The sequence below is a fragment of the Urocitellus parryii genome, chromosome 2 (genome assembly GCF_045843805.1).
Source record: "Urocitellus parryii isolate mUroPar1 chromosome 2, mUroPar1.hap1, whole genome shotgun sequence".
In the NCBI taxonomy this organism is placed as follows: domain Eukaryota; kingdom Metazoa; phylum Chordata; class Mammalia; order Rodentia; family Sciuridae; genus Urocitellus; species Urocitellus parryii.
In genome coordinates, this window is record NC_135532.1 from 153,891,496 (window position 1) to 153,914,612 (window position 23,117).

General features: G+C 33.6%; 1 protein-coding gene across 1 annotated transcript in view; it reads left to right on the forward strand.

Annotated features, from left to right (window-relative positions):
* Alcam (activated leukocyte cell adhesion molecule) overlaps positions 1 to 22,303 on the forward strand; it is a 188,440-nt gene extending 166,137 nt beyond the window's left edge. The window contains exons 12-16 of the mRNA XM_026406439.2: positions 1,022 to 1,154; positions 2,971 to 3,009; positions 3,292 to 3,409; positions 18,277 to 18,389; positions 19,903 to 22,303. Coding sequence (XP_026262224.1) covers positions 1,022 to 1,154; positions 2,971 to 3,009; positions 3,292 to 3,409; positions 18,277 to 18,364 — 378 coding nt within the window. The 3' untranslated portion in view covers positions 18,365 to 18,389; positions 19,903 to 22,303. The remainder of the gene's footprint in view (positions 1 to 1,021; positions 1,155 to 2,970; positions 3,010 to 3,291; positions 3,410 to 18,276; positions 18,390 to 19,902) is intronic.
* Positions 22,304 to 23,117: the final 814 nt, after the last annotated feature.

Here is a 23,117-nt window from a genome sequence, read left to right on the forward strand (position 1 = left end):
AGTGAGAAAGTCCTATGAAAAATCCTAGAGGAAAGTGGAAAAAATAGCAGGTAAACTTACTATGAGAATAAAAATAATAATGCCATTCTTCATTGCCAGGGAGAAAGATTGATCCTGGCCCACTAGGTGATGTGTTATTTTTCTTGTTCCAGATTATCCATCCGTAATCTTTTATCTTTTTCCCTCCTCAAACACATGATGAATCTACCGCCTTTCAGCTAGGACATATCTCTGCCCCTCCTCTGCCCCCCAGGGTATAGAAGGTACCCCACTCTTGTTCTCAAGACACTTACCTTGTAGTTAAGAAAAAAAGCAAAGAGAGAGCCAAGTACCACATGATACAAATAAAATAACCAAGGAAAAAGAGCAAGTGTGTATGTATTTGCTTCAGTCTTGTTGTACTTAGGAGTCCAATCCGGAGATGAGCTTGAAGGGATCTTTCCTTACATTTGAGGAAATGCCATGATCACCCTCATATACACCTCATGACAATCAGAAGTCCTGAAAAAGAATTCACCTTCTGTATTTATCACAGGAAAATTTGGGGAAAACAAATGCTTTTATTCACCTATGAGCAAATAATATATCTATATGCATTTGATATAATGGTTCAAGATAAGGGAATTAACATCTATTGTGAAGAAGAGTATCAAATTCATGAATAGTTCAATTAGAATATTTATCAAAGAAAACTTGTGATTAGATAATAACCATGTTAATTATTTTGAAGCACATACCATCATGCCAAAATGTTGAGTAAAATTGTGTCTCTTTGGAAAAAGTTCGATTGATTTAATCATTTGAATTCATAATAGAAACAGAACTCTATCACTATCATTTTACTAAATGGTTTTCTACCTGGTGCCACTACAGGCCTGACTGGTCTTACCTGTGATCTTACACCTTGAATACCAGACTACACTATAGTGTACCATACCTGTCCCCTATCATTGACTAGTACTATGTCCCAGGCTTTTAAACTATATTTTCATGTAACCCATCTTCCTTCTTCTTTTTCCAGACAGAGGAGTCTCCTTATATCAATGGCAGGTATTATAGTAAAATTATCATTTCCCCTGAAGAGAATGTTACATTAACTTGCACAGCAGAAAACCAGCTGGAGAGAACAGTAAACTCCTTGAATGTCTCTGCTAGTGAGTATTTCATTTCTGGCATTAAAAAGTAAGAAAATTTGAAGTTATTCTCCATTAGTTTAAAACCTCCAGTTCCATCTTCCTGTACTGCATCATGGTAAGTTTTATTTATTTATTTTGCATTTGGTGTCATCACCATGAGGTTATTTTTTCTTTTTTTTCTGGTTTTCATTCTTGTTTTAACAGTTAAATCATTTCATGTTTTATGGATCAGAGGTCTTATCCTACACAGTAAGAATCCCCAAGAGAAACAGACAATAAAAAATAAATTACTGTTCTTAATGTACATTTTATATTCAGAGTATAGAAAATTTTAATAATTACCTTAAAATATTTTTATAATAGTTTAAATTTGGTAAATTTCAAATTTATTTTATTCTAATTGACATTCCAAATCTTTGTGGAATGTATCCCACCCTTATTTTAAACCAAAATGTCACAAAATTAAAGTCAAGCTAATTGGTAGCAAAAGGGATATTCTAATTTATAAAATCTAGTTTCAAAAATTGCTCCTTTTTCATATCATTATAGAATCATTGCCAAAATCAGATAAAGACAATTTTCTCTGAGAAAATTAAAGAATCTGTCAATGCTGAAATCAGGGTAACACATAAATACCAATAGCAGCTTTTTTAAAAAAATAACTGTAATTTAATGTGAAGTCAGTCACCATCTTCAGTTCTGTTATTATTCTCATTGTTATATCAGCCTTAAATCAGGATCAGCCCAGAGTGAGGCTTGGTTTTGAACAGGACATTAACTGTTCTGCCAAACTCTTACACTTTCGCAGATGGAATCTTGCCTGTAGCATAAGTAGATGATAGATACGAGAGCTGGGAATTAGCAGGAACTAAGAGAAATAATTGCCTAAAGATAATGGTCCCTAATAAATTATGACTCAAATATCAAGGGCTGATGGACTGATGGAAGAACTAAACAAGCTGAACTTTAGTATAGCAGCATGGACTTCTCTGAATGCAATTCAGTTGAGTATTGATTTGTCCTACCAAGAAAGAGAACCTGTCCTTTCTTCCTGAGCACAAGTCCCTTTACTCTAACTCTTTGAATGAGGTGCTTCAGTTGTCTAGACTAGACAGTGGCTTGATCAATATAACACAGTCATTTTCAAATTCAGTGAGCACTCCATGAGATTCCAATTGAGTGTATGTTAGACAAAGCCCGCAAATCTGCATCTTATCAACCATCACGGGAAATTCTGGTGCAGGCCTGTGCACTCTGAAGGTTGTTTATATGGTTTATTATTAAATGATAATACACAACAGCCAGCAGTAATTCTGAAAACGGCCCAAGAGCATGGCGCTATAAAAACCATTTGGAGCACTTTGGCAAACATGATGGCATTGCGAAATTTCACCTCCACCTTCATCTCTGCCCCCTTGAGAACAACTCTTATGGGAACTCATTAATCCTAGAGGATGAAAATGAATTCTCTTACATGGGGGGCAGAAAAGTTGAGGAAAATGGCATTGTAGACTTCTTAGGTACTAACTTCTTTCTCCTAAAAGGGAAGTAGTAGTAATAGGTGGCAGCTAGTAAAAAAATTAAAGTGGATTCCAAATTAGTATTATAGCTTCTTGGTCATGAAAATTTCTGTGATGGACTTTGCATTTTCCTTAAAGGACATTAATTGATTTGTAGAGAAGTTTATGTTCTATAACATATGAATTCTTTTTTACCCTGAGCTTTAGAATAAATATTTATCTGAGTGTTATTACATCATACTATAATGGTAAAGGTGACTTTCATATATCAACAAATTTTGTTTTTAATTTCATATTAACATTTTTCATTTCAGTAAGTATTCCAGAACACGATGAGGCAGACGAGATAAGTGGTAGGTACTATGCTGCCGACTCCTCTTCCTTGACTATCAGCTCAAGATTTATGAAGTGTCATTGTATAAGTAATTTCTTAGTCGTCCACAGTGTGGATGTGAATTAAAATACCAAATGGGACAAGATAGCAAAAATGCTAAAAATTATTTTTTAAGATCACAAGTTTGCATGTTAATCATAGTAGTGAAACTTAGTCATTTTTATTAATAACTAGATTGGCTTCTTTTAAGAAGTTCTTGGCATTGTCTGTAATTGCATGGGCTTCTCTTTTTTTGTTGTAGATGAAAACAGAGAAAAGGTGAATGACCAGGCAAAGCTAATCGTGGGAATTGTTGTTGGTCTCCTGCTCGCTGCTCTCGTTGCTGGTGTTGTCTACTGGCTGTACATGAAAAAATCAAAGTAAGTCATGGGAAAAGATGTTTATTGTTCATTGACTTTTACTGAGAGAAAATATGATGTGTTAATTATGCTCACAACAGCTGTGCATGTAACTTCTTTAATAAGACAGACATATCCCCCAATCAGGCTGACCATATTATATTTTTGTTCATAGTGAATACATAGCAACTTCTAGGTGTCTTTGCAGTAACAAGTCTGACCACCTCATATAAACCTTAACAAATCATGTAAGAGTGTCTTATAATGAAAATCCTAAAGCAGTGAAAATTCTTGGCATACACATGTCTAGCCCCGCTTACCACCCTAGATTCAGATGCAAAGGGGCAGGAGTAGGGTTCTAGCTTTGCCATTTTTAGAAGTTACATTGGTGATTCTATGGCATACTCCTGGTTTCAACCATTCCTCATTTTCTTATAAATGAGGAAATTTATTGTTGTAGTGGGATATTTATAGCTAGTAGTAACTTTTGACATGATTTTATATTTTCTTATCTCTGACACACTCCTTTCAAAAATTCAGAATATCTTACTTAAAAAAAATGAAAAGAAAGGCAGATTCATCGGGATCCATGCTCTTACCCTACAAAGATGTCATTCCGATGAAGCAATATTTGAATAGAGCTGCCATGCAAGGGAAGAAGTAGCTTGATAATTTTATAGTCACAAAACATGAGAATGCATTGAGCTTGTTTGTTCTCACAGCATATCTATGAAATAGATACCATTATTATTCATATTTTACATTTGAAAAACTTGAGGCATAGAATGCTTAAAGAAATTTCTCAAAGTAACAGATTATAAGGGACAGAATTATTATTTGATTTAGAGGAATGATGTTTTAGAATCTTGTACTTAATCCCTATGCTTTGCTCTATCTCTGATAACTTACCTTCCCTGCTTTGCTAGAAGTCCATGCAGTTACAGGCAAAAACATGTTTTCTGTTGTATGTTATGACCACCATACATGATCTCTATCCCCACACTGGGAAACAGTTTCCTCCTAACCCTGGAAATTCATTCCTCATTCTTGAGCCTTCCTCACCAATACCTTGTGGATTGTTAGTCTATATTCTCCAGAGAATCACACTAGAGAGAACAAAAGAGAGAAGATTTATTATAAAGAATTGTCTCATATCATTATGGAGGCTGAAAATCTGGAGATCTATGGTCAGCTAGCTGGAGACCCAGGAGACCTGATGTGTAGTTCTAGTCTGCGTCCAAAAGCCTGAGAACACAGAGAGCTGATGCTGTTTCTACTCCGAAATCAGGCATGATGGAAACTTAGGAAGACCCAGTGTTTCAGTCCAAGTCTTAAGGCAGGAACAAAACAATGTCCAGATCAGGGTTGAGGCCAGAGGAGTTTCCTCTTTCTCTCTAAGTCTTCTCAATCCTGTTCAGATCTTCAGTTGATTGAATGATGTCCACATCCATCATCCATAAGGGAAGGCATTCTGCTTTACTCAGTCTACCAATTCAAATATTTATCTCATCAGAAAACACCCCACAGCATGACTAGAATAATGTTTTACCAAATGTCTGAGCACCACATGGCCCATTCAAGCTGACACAAAAATTAACCATCACTCTTGGTAACAAGTGCATTTTTTTTCTCAATGAACATATCACCTACAAATATGTCACATGAGTTTGTGTCCATGGTATTTAATGGTATCCATGAAAGTGAAAAAAAAAATACAATTAGTTGCCCACCAGAAGTACCTATCTTATAGGAATTCTCCTTCATGTATAAGTTTCCTGCTTATCAAAATCTTATCTTCCCTTTATAATCCATGATAAGGCACAAATCTAGGAAATTTAATTTTTATATTAGGACTTTTGATGCACTCCATACCAATTTTTTTCTTAAAAGAATGAAAATAAAATTTCCCCTTTTCCTGAAAATTAGCTGAAAAATGGACTGTGGTTCTCTACATTATGGACAAAGGAATGTTAAACTAGGGAAGCAATCCAGTGTCTTAATCATCTTATTGTAATGGCCAGTATCTCATTCTACACAATTTGTCATATGAATAAAAGAAATTTTGTATGTTTGTGTGTTACTTCATTAGTTATTGGCATATGGTGACCCCAAATTAAAATGACATAAATAAATATTGGACACTTAGCTCCACAGTGTCTTTAGGTTAAGGTCTTAAGCATATCCTTTAAAATGTGTCATGAAATTAAGTACAACTTTTACCATCTGACTTGAATATTCATCTAAATAACTGTTATTTAATTGAAAAGTGCACCCAATTTGGTAGAGTTAATATTATTGGTAATCAAAGTAATGAATTGCAGTTCTCATCCCAAGAATCAAAGGGTTTTTATTAAGAATTCCACAAATTCATGCTTCAGATTTGCTAAGTGCTTTGCACTCCTGATTAGTTGTTCCTTGCCTGTGCCCTCTAAAATAAACAGGCAATTTTGTGAAATGAGTTGGTGTCCTTAACCCCTTCATTTGTTCAGAGTAAGTGCAGATTCACAATAAGAGCTTTCAAGTTAAGAATTTCTAAGCTAGCAGTGAAGTTTTAGCAACATTTAAGGGAAATTCTTTGTATTTTCAGTATTTCTAAAAATCAATGGAGAGATAAGATAAAATAGTACTTTATTCCTAAGTGGAATTAAGAATGCATTTGTTATAGGCCTAGTGCCTTCTCAGCCTGTGTGTACTCCCCATTCCACTAATAGGAGCCACTTCTATTTCCAATATGGAGAACCGCAGCAAGAAGTACTTAGTTGAATTCTTTACTCACTATGCTAGGTTATATTCATCAAAGAATGAGGACTCATGATTTGCTCTTTAATTCCTATAACTTCTTACGAAAAGATTTTTAAAGCTAGAGATAGGTTTTGGTAATGACAATATACAACTGATTATTTCCATATATTTACGGAATTAAGTGACAGCATCATCCAAAGACATTAATTAACTCAGTCCACTCCTTGACTAGTTGTTTAATAGATAAAGGAGCATTATAAAACAAGAGATCATTTCATGATTATTTTTTACATTCCTCTCTACCCGTCCTTCAAACTGAATTTTTAATTCTGCAGGAAGTTAAATGTTATTATTCGAGATCCAAACCCTCTCCTGCATACCTTGTAGTAGGTACAAGAACTAATGAAAACTTAAGAGATCTGAATATAAAGGAAAAGTGCAGAGGCTGCATGATATAGCCATGAACTTCTTCAGAAATTTATTAAATTATAATTTCCAGGTTGATTGCATTGAAGAGACCCCAAACCCATACTTTTTATTACTGAGCTGGGAGCACGCATTAACCAGACATTTATGATCTTAAAATACTCATTGTATAAACCTTGAAACTTACCAAAAGATTTACTTTCACAACTGTGGAATTCAACAATATTGTCAGAAAAGATTGTATAATGTATAGACAGTCCAGAAATCTAAAAATCACAAATGGCATATGTGAATTCTGCCTCATATAATGCTATATTATTCCAGGAATCTTTCATAAGAAACAGAGACAATTCCAACATTAGCTCAAGAGCTAACAATGATGTGCCTGTAACACTGAACTCCAAAGAAACAGGCTAGATTTATGGGATATTTCAAGAAAGTTGACTTTAACTGAATTCTATTTTTGAATCAATACTCTAAAATCAAATACACGTGCCCATGAGGGAGGAGGGATCCCCACTGAGAAAATTAAAAAGATAGTGCTGGAGGACCAGGGAGAGTACATTTTTAATGAATTTCCTCATTTACCACTTCACGAGCTCCTACTATTATTTTTTTCCTTTCTTTTTTACTTTCTTGCTATTTTAACAAAATCTCAGCAATTTAATGAAGTATATATAATTAACCTCATTTCATAACATCTAAGTGTCAGTGGGATTAACCTGCCCAAGTTATTATAAGTAGTATTTTTTCTCCCAAACCTTATATACATTCAAATATATTTTTCTGCCTTGCCAGGACCTCTTTGCAATTTAAATTCTGCCCTGACTTCAGTTGCCTGCTGGCATTTAATGCAAGGCTGTGGAGAAAGGCAGGGGCTTGTGAGCACAGGGCTGCTGCAGTCTCTCCAGTGGTATTAGAAGTTGGAATAATCCATGACTTGACTTCTCTTTTCTCTACCCATAGTCTGGCAGGCAGCCAGAAAAAGGAAGAAAAGAAAATGATGCATTATTCCATCAAACCATAAATAATAGACTAGAGGGGAAATTGGATAATGTGGAAGTGCCAGAGTTTCCTTCTAGTTAATTATAGGGCCGTTGGACACAAAGGACAGAACCATCACTGGCCCTCCCCTCTTCTACCAAGGTGACTTGAAAGTTTTCAGGGAAATGTCAAATATAGTGTTTATATCAAAAATAATGTTTTCATTTTTTAAAAATCATGTTGGTTTATATTATCTTTTCCAAGGTAATGGGGGAAAAATTCCTGTTCTCTTCCATGAGACAGGCTGTGCTGGCTCAGTATTGTGCACCTCAGGGCACACTGAACCAGGGTATATAGTGCATATGGGGCAGCACCCTGTTTTCATGCATATTCAGTATTGTTGCACTTACTTTGATACTTCAGTCTTTTGCTTAATGAATCATTCCATATTCACTCTTGGCTAAAATGGAAAGGTCATTTTCTGTTTTTTATTGAGGATATAAACATTCTTTATTTTAGTGAGGAATATCTTTGTAGAGTCTTAGACATTCTAAGGATATAAAATTGAAAGTTGTAGGAATAAGGCTATATTCTTCTCCACTTCTTTCTTCAAATCAAGAAACTGCTGGCAATTCACTCAACAATGATTAGGGCCCTCCTCTCTACCTCTAGCTTTCATTAAGTTTGGCCCAAGAGGAGACTCATTCTGCTGACAGCTATGATCAGGGAAAAGGGAAAAATAACTATTCTCTTGGACAGGACTCTAATTACCTACACAAGTGTCAATGGCCAGTTTGCTGAAAGTGGTAACTCTTCACTACCAAGGTCGCCATCCTGAATACCTGCTGTCATGGCACCCTTTTGTGGTGTAAGTCAGGCACGCTCTAAATTAGAAATCACAGAAAGCACCCATATAACTAAGAAGAGTTAAGGATTCCTCACACTCTGAGAGTTTAAAATTTGTTGTACACAAGCTTGCTTTTGAAAACCTAAAATCTCATGAAGGATATATGTGAATGATTTCAAGTGGGTATTGTTTTTCTTTTCTAACTACAAAATTTTACTGTAATATTTGTCTTATCTTTCCAAATGACACCTCCCAAGATGGTAATGTATTAGTTGTGCCTGGCTTTCTCACCCACTTCCATTTCCCACCTCCTCCATAACCCCAGTGAATTGTGGTGGAGTTAAGGGATCCTTAGGGGATACCACCAGAGGAGTCCCTTTCTTTCTTTCTTTGCAAGGAATTTCAAAACAAGTGTATATTATTTGGAAAATTACAAGACAAAAAGTTTTAAATCTTCTTAAAAGTTGTTTAAAAGCAACTTTAGTCCTTCAAAGGCACTGAGCTTATGGAAATAACACAGAATGCGGAGTTGAGACAGATTTGAACTTCCTTCTATGGTTCTCTAGATATGTGGCCTTGGGCTGCGGTTCTTTAACTTCAGTTTGTTGAGTCCTTGTCACCTGCCTGTTTCTTTCATATTACTATCACATTCATTGTTTTAGGCAGATTTTTTACTGCTGTGACTAAAAGGACCCAATCAGAATTATAGAGAAGGAAAAGTCTATTGGGGAACCCATGGTTTCAGAGGTCTAATCCACAGATGGCAGACTCCATTCATCAGGACTCAAGGAGACTCTGAACATCATGGTAGAAGAATGTGGCAGAGGGAAGCAGCTCACATGATGATCAGCAAGCAGAGAGAGAGAGAGAGAGAGAGAGAGAGAGAGAGAGAGAGAGATCTCCACTTGCAGATACAAATATATACCCTAAATCCAGCCCCCCAATGTCCCACCTCCTCCAGCCACACCCCACCTGCCTTCAGTTACCACTCAATTAATCCCATGAGTTGATTAATTCACTGATTGGGTTAAGGCACTCACAACCCAATCATTTCTCCTCTGAACCATCTCACATTGTCTCATATGTAAGCTTTTGGGAGACACCTCACATCCAAACCATAACATTTATTTTCAAGGACAGGCCTGTAAGAAGACCCTGTTATTTCCCCTATTTATAGATGAACAGGCATGCTTAAAAGGAGGGATGTGTCCAAAGTTTTGCAGGGCAAACTTGACACGTGAGGATGGAAATCCAGGCCCATTAATCTCAGGCCAAAACTCTTTCTGCCTCACACACTACTAGAGGTCACCTTCCAGGCTTCTCCCCACATTAACAAAGAATAATTCTATAATTTAAAATTTCTCTCATAAAGTTACTCAGAAGAGGCATTGATGAAGAAATGTTGAGAAAACTAATTACTAAACTATAATTTGACTCATTTATAAAAATGGGTACTTTAAAATGCGTCTCTCCTTCAAATCAATAGACTGAAAAACATTTTGCTAAAGGGAATAATTTAAGTAAAATTTGTCTCTGCCAGCTATAAATGGAGTTCTAACCTGTATAATTTCTTCAGATCTCTGAAATTTTCCAAAATTCAAAATAACATTTACTCCTTAAGATTATTTTTACCACATTGGTGTCAAAATGAAGACAAAAGCATCCATAATGGCTCTTCCCTGCTAGGGAGAGAGTATCCAAAATGGAGAAATTTATAATAAATCTTATATACACAGGCTCAGTGAGCATTTACTCCTCCCCATCCCATCCCCCATCTCTCACTACCTACTTGGCCCAGCAAGGGTTTCTATCTGGTACCTCTCACAGTAGTTAACAGCACAGCATATATGTACAATTTTGTAATATGGTACATGAGACTGGAGACACAGGGTGAGGACTGGAATCCTGGTTTTGATATTTCCTCGCTTTGTGACTATTGACAAGTTTATTAGTGTATGTAAAATGGAGACATCGTGAGGAAAAAATAATTTCATATCTAGGAAGCACTGAAAACAGTATGTGGCACATGAAGGTACTATATGAGTGTCAGCGGTGACTGGGAGAGTGGGATAAAGAAAGGCACAAGGGAAGTTTTCACTTTTCCCCTGTTAACCATTTCTTATTGTTTGGGTTCCTATCATTTTATAAACTTTAAAATAAGAAAAATAGACAATTTAAAGTTACCCAATACTTATTTTGTAAATGTATTTCAGGTTTTATTTTACCCTTAACAACCCCTCTTTTCCTATCCCAGATTGCAAGCAGTGTTTAGCCTGATATTATTTTGTGTGAATATGCTGAAATATATCCAAGAGCACACAAGATATTGAAAGATACTGTGATTTGTCCTGAGAAGCACAACTCCCCCAGGAAGATTTGTAGTCAGTTCCTTCTCAGTGCCTCCTTCTTGTATTTTGTATGATTTTGTGGAATCACAAAGGTTACTCTCAATTTCTGGACAACTATATCCACCTAGAAAGTTAAAAAAAAATGGGAAATTAATAAGTATCCCATTTCTCAATGCAGCTTTTCTATGATTCTTTTAATTCAGTTATTTTCAAAAGTGTTTTTGTACTTACCATTCTTTTTTGTTATTTATATTTAATTTACTATTTTTCCTCTGATTTCTTGAAGTAAAAATTTAGGTCATTAATATTAGCCTTTCTTCTTTGTTAACACAAGCATTTAAACTATGAACGTCAATCTTGGTACCAACTTACATTCCACAAATGTCAATATGTTGAATTTTCCTATTTATTCAGCTTAAAATACTTTTTAAATTCCTCTGTGGTTTCTTCCATAGAACCTGTGATTGCAACTCTATTAAATTCCATATGTTTCTCATTTAATTGTTTTATTAGTATTAACTACTCAAATAAGATTTTAGTCCATTGTATAGCACTGATATTTATTATTTTCTAATGATTCCTTGAAGGGTACTTGAAAAAAAAAAAGCAACAAAAATCAGAAAAAACATTTGACCTTTGACTTTCTTGGTCTGACTTATTTCACTTAGCATTATGTTCTCCATGTCCATTCACTTACCAGCAAATGCCATAATTTCGTTGCTCTTTATGGCTAATACTCCATTGTGTATACATAGTACATTTTCTTTATTCATTCATCTATTGATGAGAACCTCTGTTGGCTCCATAGCTTGACTATTGTGAATTGTAGTATGGGGATAGATCAGTAACAGGAAGGGAACAAGATGGGAAGGAGGGGAGAGAAAGCAGAAGTACTGGGAACTGAATTAGAGCAGATTATATTCCATATATATAATTATATAATAATGAATCCTGCCAGGCGCAGTGGCTCAAGCCTGTACTCCTAGCAGCAGCATTGGAGGCTGAGACAGGAGGATTGAGAGTTCAAAGCCAACCTCAGCAAAAGAGAGGCACTAAGCAATTCAATGAGACTCTGTCTCTAAATAAAATACAAAAAGGATTGGGGCTGTGGCTTAGGGGTCGAGTGCCCCTGTGTTCAATCCATGTTACCAAAAAAAAAAAAAAAAAAAAAAAGAATCCTAATGTTACAAATAACTAAAATCACCAAGCCTTCATTAATTTTTTAAAATCTTGAGGTTTATGCCTTTGTCAGTTGATACCTAAGAAAGACTTGGGGTTTACATCTATGTTGAAATTTTAAAATAAAAATTTTAAAAACCAACTTATTGGGTGCTTTAGAGTAAGGTAAAAAGTTCATATAAACCTTCATACCCCTGAGTATTTTTTTCAAATATATACAATCACTTCACATACCGTATAAGAAAGTAATGAGCATGATTTACATTTACCCTGTACATCTTTTGTGCTGTTGCTTTTATATGTTTGTCTTTTGCATACTTATAAACCTCATAATACATTAATATTTTATGCTTAAAGTCTATATATTTTTTAAAAAATTAAATATGATTAAAATGTTTTCTTTTATAATGTCATAGATATTTATTTTTTTCAAACAAATGCCCTACAAAACTTTAATGCATCTGAGCTTTTGTATGGAATCACTTATTTTAGTCTAAAAAAATCTCTTTAAGTGCCTATCCACTGGAAAATACTGGAGATTTTGTTTTATTATAATGTTTTTATTTCATTTTCAATTTTGCTGAATATTTTCACTGGCATAGATTTTTAAATTTAATTTTAAATTTGAATACTAGGTTGACATTTTTTAAATATTGAGCACTCTAGAAATGTCCCACTGTCTCCTACTTTGACTATTTTTAATGAGAAATCATTATATGATCTCTTTCTTACACTACTTTTTAAAAACTTGGGAAATTTTAAGCAATTATTTCTTCAAATATTTTAGCGACTTTTTTTAGATGAGACTCCTAATATATGAAGAGTAGACCACTTTAAATGGTCCTGCAGGTCACCAAGCCTGCATTAATTTTTAAAATCTTGAAGTTTATACCTCTGTCAATTGATACCTAAGAAAGACTTGGGATTTACATCTATGTTGATAACTTCTATGGTTATATCTCCATTTTCACCTGCAATGTCTGATCTACTAAGCAAGTCCATACATTTTAGTTTATAATTTCTGATCCCTGTTTCTCAATGCTAGAGATTCAACTTTATTTTCATTTTTTTCTTTCTGTTATTGTTATATCCATGTTTTCCTTTAATTTCTTATAAATTTTATAATACCTATATTATAATTTTTTCTATTAACTTAATCACTTCTAGATGTGTTTATATTTGCTGATTTTTTTTACCTTTATGGGTCATATTGTCCTAATATGTTTAGCATAAAGTTCTCCTTTTTTATTTGGAAGCTGGAAATTGGAAATTTTCATTGTTGTGCATTGATTTTGGTTTTGACTGATATTTAACTTACTTATGGATCAACTTAATGTTTTCAAAACTTTGTTTTAAATTGAGTAGGATGGCATATCTAATTTAGTATTCAGAGAAAGAATCAAGTGAACTCATAAATTTCTCATGTTCTTTTTTTACATAGTTCCTCTTATCTTCTCTAATTCCTGTCACCTCATTCTGGTCAAGTACTGATTTCTTCCTCTCCAACCTAATGAAAACTCTGCACTATGCTTGGGTTCCCCTTTTGGTACTACAATCCAGACAGCACCTCCAGGCAAAAAGCCTGTGTGATCATGGGGTACAGTGCATTTGTTTCTCTTCTCTTGGAAATCATGTGGCTTTGCCACCTGTCCTAAGACAGAAAATGCTCATTTTAGTTTTTCCAATATTTTATTATTTTATTTTATTTTGAAATATTCCTGGCTAGAGAACTAGCCAAGTACTTGTTATTTCATCACATTCACACTTACTAAATTTTGGCCTAACTCTTCTATCAATTAATGAGTAAAGGATACTAAATTGTTTATTTATCTATTCTCTTTATTCTTATGTCAGTTTTTCCTATGCTTTTGTTTAGTGCAAATACTTTCAATTGATATGACTTCCTTAGCTATCAAAAGTCTTATCATTTTGAAGCACCTCTAGTTATCATTCCTAATGTGCCTTGTAATGAATTTTACACTCTCTGATACTAATACAGCCACATGAATTTCATCCTTAATGTTTACATGTATATCTTTTTTCATAGTTTTACTTTCAATTATTTTTCTCTTTACATTTAAAGTGCATCTCTTACATAGAATACGGGTGAGCAAACTATGATCCCTAAGCTGCTATCTAGTTTTACAAGTAAAGTTTTATTGTAACACATTTATGCTCATTTCTTTATGCAAAATCTATGTTGTTTTCATGCTACAATGGCAGAGTTAACTAGTTAGAACAAAAATCATATGGCCTACAAGCCTAGAATATTTACAGTTGAGACCTTTGAGAAAAACTCATTTACCTCTGATATAATTTACTTGAGTTTTGCTTGCTCAGTACATTTTTATAATCTCTTCCTTTTTATATAAATAAAGAAGGGAGGTATCTTTTTCTTTCTAATAGTCACCATTCCTAAGCAGTTTTAATAGATACCTTTTCATGTTTTTTTATAAAGAAAGATGGAGAAAAAATCTAAATCTTTTTTTCCTTGACTGGCATATATTTTATTGATTTGTAAGCTTGTATTATTTTAATATATAGCTAGTAGCTATTAGTATTATAATATTGATTAAAGTCTGTTTATGCATATACTTTTGTACAGTGCTATATTAAAGGTTGGAGTAAGACTGTACAAAAGATCTGTTATTTCAATTTAGTGTTCCCTCTATCTATCTGTAGAAAAGCATCTAGTTCTATATTCACATCATACTGATGAATGCTAACATCATAAAGAACAGAGACAAGAAATAGATATAAAGGATAATAAGAGAGTTTAGTTAATGTAGACAAAATAAATATATATTTTAGTTCCTACCATATTCCAATCATTGTACTATATGCTGTGAGTAAAATATGAATAAAATATGGCCCGTGTTCTCAAGCAGTTTATGGTCAAGTAAAGGAGCCTACATTTTGACTCTGGAGAGTGGAGCTGAGGTATTGAAGGGAAAAACTGAATTTCTCTGTGTTTTAGCACAAAATAAAGGAATAAATGCAAGGTCTCAAATAAAGTTTCAAAGACTTGTGCTGTAAAGAATAGAAGCAAAGCAAAGGTAGACTGAATCTTATTTCAACTGTAATTGACTAGTTAAATCCCTGATTGAATTGGGATGATTAGTCCCTCACCTTATCTGTTTAACAAAGGAAGTGAGAGGGGACCTTACCCAATGCAAAATAACATTGTGTAGGGCCTCTACAACATTTAAATATGTCATTTCAGATTTAAGAAAGGTTTGGCTATGCAAAGAGAAAGAAAATCCAACCTATAATCAAAAGTAAAAGTAGACAAGAGAAGCAGACAAATGGATGATGTGGATATTATAGTCAATAGGCAATAAAGTATAAGTAAAGTAGAAGAAAAGGTGATTAAGAGATGAGGAAATAGAGAATTGAAATCATATTTAAAAGATTGTAAAATCATGTTGATATTTTTGAACTGAAAAATATGTTAAAAACTAAGATTTTTTATTGGGTAAATTGAACAACATTGTTCACAGTCAGACATAAGACAAGTAAACTGTAATAAAGATGAATGGGAAAAACTCAGATTTCAGTACAGAGGAAAAAGAATAGTTAAAATAAATACAAGCATGAGAGACATCTGAGGCACCTGTAAAATAGCTAGGTTATATACCATTGAAATGCCAGAAAGAACAAATAGCAAGATGCCCAGCACCAGTGAAATCACTAAAAAATCCTATGGTTTAACCCTACAACTACATGTACCCACCATTATATAGGAGTGGCACAAATTTAAGGTTGAGGTTTTTTTTTTTTTTTTTTTTTTTTTAAAAAAAAAGGAAACATCAGTGAAGCCGCATAGTAGGATTCTATTTTATATGTAAAATAAATTAAGGGACAAAACTATTCTATGAAAATTAAGGCTTTGTTAACCATTGGGAGCTGGTAGTTTGGAGCTATTCTGTTTCTTAAGCTGAGTGCTGTTTACACACATGAGTCTAGTTTTTGAAAATTCATTGAATTCAAAAGATAAAATCATTTGGTTTGTGGATATTACCAATTAATATGCTTGAAAATGTTAAATCCACAAGTTTCTAAATATGGTATTAGGGGGAAAGAAATGTTCTTTTTTTTTTTTTATTTAGTACATGTTAAACAGTGGTCAGTCAATCGTTTGTCTTAAGATCACTAACTTAGGGCATAGCATACTAGTTGGACAAGATCTCAAATTGTGACTAACTTCTAATGAGTGGTTATAAAAACATTTGTGTTGCCTTGTGACACTACACCATTGCTGCTTGAATAGGGCTTTTTGCATTCCAGTTGAATTGTACATATGTTGGCCTGTATTGTTCAACAATTAGGTATCCTTCATTGTTTAGATAGGTGATGATAGAAAACTAAATCCTCCTATCTTAGAACACTGCTTAACAAACATAATGGTTTCTTTCTAAATGAGGTTTTCTAACTTTACAAGTTTGCTTTGTGCTTTTAAACAAATAATGTACTGCATACTATACAGCGGTTAACATACCAGTGTTAGAATAAGTCAGAACACTGTACAAATTGAAATGTATACTCTGCAAAATGGGGAGGGGGGGGCTTGTTTGTTTGTTTGTTTTTGTTTTTTAAAATTTAAAAGAACTTGAAGGCTGTAGAGGAAACACTTTCTACTTGTAACCTTAATAGCGTGCCCTAAACTAAAAAGCATCTTTTTACGGGTTAAAAAAAAAAAAAAAGAAAAGAAAAGAAAATTCATTGAATTCTACTTATATGATAAACACATTACCTTATATTATTTTTCAAAAAAATGTTTACAAGGATTTATAGATTTATAAAAAATCTTAGAGTTCATCCTAGTCTACCTCCCCACCTTTTGTGGTTATAATTACTAAGATTTATTAAATAATTTATTAGCAGAAGAAATTAGATCTTAAATATATTTGTATATATACATATATAAATATATATTCTACATTGTTCTTCATTATATTTTCATTTATCTGAAAAATATACAAATGAAAACAGTTGTCAGTCATCGTAATTTACCATTTTTGTACAAAATGGAAAATTTCTAGGTGATAATGTCATAACTCAAGACATAGACTTGAACTTACATTGTCTCATTTAGATTTTTAACTTTTATCTTGTCAAATGTCATCACATATTATAGACTTTGGTCACGTTGGCAGAGTTTGAGGTTGCTGTTCTGCCTTAGGATAGATTTAGAATGTGCAGCTTAAGCTAAATTAAGCATTTTAAAATCACAAATTAAATTCAACTTGTGCTACCTATAATGAATGTTCCAGTTAGAATTAACCATGTTTCCATCTTGTATGGACATATATCATAATATCTATTACAGCTCTTTTCCAAATAAAGCAGTAATTCTGAGAAAATGAATTAAGTAATTCCATTTAAAGCACAGAAATACTTTTAGAGCACAAATGGCATTTTCTACCCTCACCTTCCTGATATGACTTAAATTCTTAAAAGTAGGAGTATTACTAGGAATTATATTGTGGTATTATTTTGAAATGCAGAGAAGGAAGGGAAGGAGGAGGAAAGGATGCATTCTTGGCAATAGAGTTATCACCTGATTTCTCCTGGTTGGATGCCAAATCAAGGAACTCACCTGTAAAACTGAAAAACTGATTTTGATTCTGAAGGGATGGAATCTTGGCATGTGTAGCAATAAAGGCCACTAGAACACTGGTTTCCAAACGTCAGCAGAAGCATCAGGTCTTTCAGAGCCTTTTTCCAGAGTTTCTATTTCTGTAGTTCTGGCCTGGGGCTAAGAATTTACATTTCTATCAAATTCCCTTTAGATGCTGATTCAGCAGGTCTGGGAACCAGAACTTGAGAACCATCCAGTCAAGGCTATCTAAGCTTCTTCCTGCCCATGTTATGCTGTAAACCTGAGTCTCTATAATCTTGCTTTTGATTTCTTTGGTAAAACAGAATTTATAAACACAGACAGGGCATTGGCTCAACTGGGATGTATGATAGGGAAGATCAAATGGAAAAAGGCCTTAGTGAAACTTTCTCAGACTATTTTTACAGAAAATGTTTGCCCAAAATGAAAATATTGAGTATCAAATGATAATAATTACTTCCGTGAAAGCAGAGAGAAAAATAACCCAGTTACAACTATGATCCAACAAAATATGCACAGTCTGTCTTCAAAACAATTGATTTTTTTCTCTTATCATATATTTATGAAACCCAAAATTATCATTTTCTGGAATATGTTGTATTATCAGTCAAGGCTCAAAAAAGTGGAATTGTTTACCCTAGTCGCTAGTATATAACTCATTTACTTTTCAGAGATACATTAATTTGAACCATAAAAATTTTTAGTTAGTCAGTGTAATGATGTTTACTTAATTCTCTTATAGGACTGCATCAAAACATGTAAACAAGGACCTTGGTAATATGGAGGAAAACAAAAAGTTAGAAGAAAACAATCATAAAACAGAAGCCTAAGAGAGAAATGGTTATAGTTGTCCAGGTGAGTAGACTGGATGAGGTTTATAGACATAGTGTCTAGGAAAGTGCAGAACTTCTTTGGCGATGAAAGAAAAAGTTTGGACTTTCAGATGCTTCATAATTACAGCTTCAAAAGCAGGAAGAACATTTTTCCAAAGGGAACCTTGATTACTCACACAACACTCAGAAGAATGGAATCTCATCTGTCTCTTCAGCCTCCCTCAAATAATTATTATCTTTTGAATAATAAAAAATATTTTGAAATGTTTATATCCAATTTGAATTTATTCTAATACCCCCAATTTTTCTGAGTACAAAGAAGCTTTATTCAATAAGTTGATATTTGGGTTCAATAAGAGTAGACTTGTAGTACTTGAAATTTGCTTTCAAAAACAATTAGAACAATATAAAATATAAATATTTTAATATAAGTATATAAGTGGGAGTACATTTGTACAGCCATTTTCCAAACAATTTTAATAAAAAAGCTGACAACCCATGTGTGCATGTATGCAAGTATCCTTGTATCCACATACATGTATGCGCTTATACTTATAATGTATACATTAATGTTGCATATTTTGCACATATTTATATATAATCACTATATTTGTGTGATTTTTAAGGCAGACTCAAAAAGAAGCATGTTTCCATGGTATTGCCACTGCCACTTAAACTTTTTCTTTTCATATTCTTTGGAGTTAACCAAAGGAGTCATTTAGCCTACTTATATCATGTGTCCTTAATAACAACATCATGTAGCTTACTAATGTAATATTAAAAGCCCTGTCAACTACTATCTGTCTTGGGTACCTTATAAATAAAACACATCACACATTGAATGGTTCACTTGAATTAATCTCATAGAAACAGTGGGCATGGGAAATAATTGTATTTGGAAGAATGTACACAATAAAGGAAAATAGAATATTTGAAATGAGATTGATTTTTTACAATCTAAAAACCAGGATCTCAAACTTATTGGCTAAAATAAGTCAGAACTATATTCTTCCTCCTGTCCTGCCTTCCATTGGCCTAATGGACACCATCCTCACAGTTTCCCTTACTACCTAAGGTTCTTTCCAAAATGTCAGTTAGTGTAGATTTTATGTTCCGTTTTCTTCAAGATGAATTAAGCAATTTTTCAACAGAAAATTAAAATTGAAGACAATCCCACAAATTAGAGTATGATTTGAAGGGATGAGTATATTTCTTAATCTGAAGAGAAATGGAATGAAATATTTTTCCTGAAACACCTTCTAATTTTCATATGAATTAAGCAATTAAAATCAATCTCTCTCTCTCTCTCTCTCTCTCTCTCTCTCTCTCTCTCTCTCTCTCAACAATTCCAAAAGATAATTTATAAAAGGCCTATAGCAATGGCTGGGTTTGCAGATGGGCTCAGGCACAATGGAGATTTATAAAAGATTCCCCTGGTGGAGCAATGCCTATCACTTTTAGTACAAAGCATCTGTTGATGGTAGAAAATGATTGCTATGGTAACTTATCTAAATTATGTTTTTTCCTCATTTCAGAGAAAAAAAATCATATAGACCAATTGAAGCATGAACGTGGATTGTATTTAAGACATAAACAAAGACATTGACAGCGATTCATGGTTCAAGTATTAAGCAGTTCATTCTACCAAGCTGTCACAGGATTTTAGAGAATTATCTCAAGTAAAACAATGAAATGAAATTACAAAAAATAACAAGTTTTGGCAGCCATGATAATAGGTCATATGTTGTGTTTGGTTTGAATTTTTTTTCTGTAAATGTCTGCACTGAGGATTTCTTTTTGGTTTGCCTTTTATGTAAATTTTTTACGTAGCTATTTTTATACACTGTAAGCTTTGTTCTGGGAGTTGCTGTTAATCTGATGTATAATGTAATGTTTTTATTTCAATTGTTTATATGGATAATCTGAGCAGGTACATTTCTGATTCTGATTGCTATCAGTTATGCCCCAAACTTTCTCACAAGTACCTAAAACCCAAAGGTGGCAGCTTGTGAAGATTGGGGACACACACATTGCTCTATTCAAAGACTGATTTTTTTCACAAGGGAGGGGAGGTAGAGAGAGTCAGATTAACAAACACCATGGGAGCTGATTCTGGGTGTGTCACCCACTGACACCCAGAAGCCACCACAGACACATTCAGACACACATGCATGATAATAGTACTCCCAAACTGTCAATTTTGCCTTTTTTGAAAAAGACATAATGCAGAATTTGGGTAACACTTACCTTTAGAGACACCTGCTAGTAAATTATTTTCTGTCAAAGGAATAAACAAACCAACGTGTGAGAGACTGTTTGGAAACATCATGGACAACATTCCCATTTTCATGTATCACAATGTAAATCACTGTAATTAAATATCGGTGTTAAATCCTTTGGGTTATCCACTGCCTTAAAATTATACCTATTTCCTTTTAAAAGAAGAGATATCAGTCAGAATTGGAGATTTTTAACAGTGGTCATTATCAAAGCTGTGTTATTTTCCACAGAATATAGAATATATATTTTTTTCGTGTGTGTTTTTGTTAACTATGCTACAGATATTGAATGCACCTTGAGATAATTTAGTGTTTTTAACTGGTACATAATTTATCAATCAGTACATGAAAGTGTAATAATAAAATGTCTATGTATCTTTAGTTACATTCAAATTTGTAACTTTATAAACATGTTTTATGCTTGAGGAACTTTTTAAGGTCTTAGCATAAATGGAAACTTTTTGAAGTAGACTGGATATGGATACAGGCTAATAACTTCTTGTGACTAGACTTTTAAACTTTGCTCTTTCAGGCAGAAGCCTGGCTTCTGGGAGAACACTGCACAGCCATTTTTGTCCAATAATTTACATAAGTTTGACTGAAAAAAAAATGAGCATTAGATTTCCAGTTACAGAACTCTGTTCCTTGAGGGGAAAAGCAAAACTGATGTTTATTTTTTAGAGACATAGAATAAAAAATTATGAAGGCAATGAAAAAATAATTGAAGATGGAGATTTGGAATATTTTGCCACTTCTGCATTATTTAGAAACATGTTATTGTACATTTGTAAGCCGTTTATTGTCTGAGCAATAGTAACTCAGTTTAATAAAAGCTTCCTGTAGTGCATTGGTATGGATTGAATACATAAAATATTCTATTAGACTCAATGATGTATAAAATATTATGGGAAAAAATGTTATTTTGCCTCTAAACTTTGATTTATTGAAGTTTTATTTGGCAGGAAAAAAATTGAATCTTGGTCAATATTTAAACCAAAGTGAAAGGGGAAAAACCAAAGTTATTTGTTTTGCATGGCTAAGCCATTCTGTTATCTCTGTAAATACTGTGATTTCTCTCTCTTTTTTTCTCTTTAGAATTTTGTTAAAGAAATTCTAAAATTTTTAAACACCTGCTTTCCACAGCAAACCATGAACACTAAAGGAAATCATTTCCATATTAATATTTTTTTCCTTTTTCTTTTGGTGTGGGAGATCAAAGGTTTTAAGTCTTACTCCTAAGATATGTTTGCAGACAAAAAGCAACATGACAATAGAATGAGAAAATTTAGAAATAGAAAAATTGTTATGCTACGATTATGGCTTGGCTTCCACTTGCAATGGTTAACTAAGTCCAAACACAGCTGTCAGAACCTAGAGAGAAGAACAGGAAAAACTCATAGCACTGGACCAAGAGCGGAAAGTCTCCCAGGAAAAAAGAGGACAACATTATTACACTGAATTGTGCCTGGAGAAAGGGGAGAGCTCGTGTGTGTGATGGCAGCCATGTACACATGATAGGAGAAGAGGATTCACAGTCCTCAACTGTCCAAGTCTGGCCTCTCCGATTTAACTCTTTCAGAAGAGGAGACAGGTTTTACCAGTTTGAGATTCACTCCCTATATGTGACTATAGGAATTGTATGTGGAAATGGATTAACATACCCTTCTATACCTAAAAGATAATAAAAATGGAATATGTCTTCACATATCTCTCACCGCTGTCTGCCTCTTGTCCGCATCAGGATGCTCATGTATATGAAGTGATTGTCCTTCATAAAAAGTGAAAAAAATAATTGTGATTGTCCATCCCTCTGGAGAGGGAGTGCAGAAAAGTAAAATTACCAGTTCCCTCTTACAACATCAGATAGGCTCCCACAGCAAGCTCCCAAAATACAGCAGGCATGATTCTGCAATGGGTCATTCTTCAATGATTGTGTTTATTGTTAGTGTGCCCTGTGACTGTCCAAGGACACTTTTATATATTTCTTGATTTTGTCAATAATACATCATTCAAATTACAATTTGGAATTAAATAGGCATGAACTTGCACAGAAATGTTTTCCCTTCAAAATAAGTTAAAGCTAGTTGTGCATATCAGAGATAGAAATAAATATTTATTGGTCCCATAATATATGTCAATTTAATCATATCTAATTTAATCATTAATGACTGTAAGTAGTACTGAGCACTCTCCACTTAACAACTGAAAACCTGACGTTTAGAAAATCTCCATAACTTCAAAGCAGCTATGTTGGTATCAAACCAGATATTATTCCTTGTGCCAGTCCGCTATATTTCCCAAAGTTTCTCTAAAGAAATGTTCCTTTTCCTAATTTACAAAATTAGAAAGTGTTAATTGACATGTGAATTGGTTATACTGTGGATAAAGTATTATTCCAAGATGTTTAAATCATTTCTAGGCCAATATTGCATAATTTTCCAACTGTATGTTGAGTAAATGCATTAGCCATT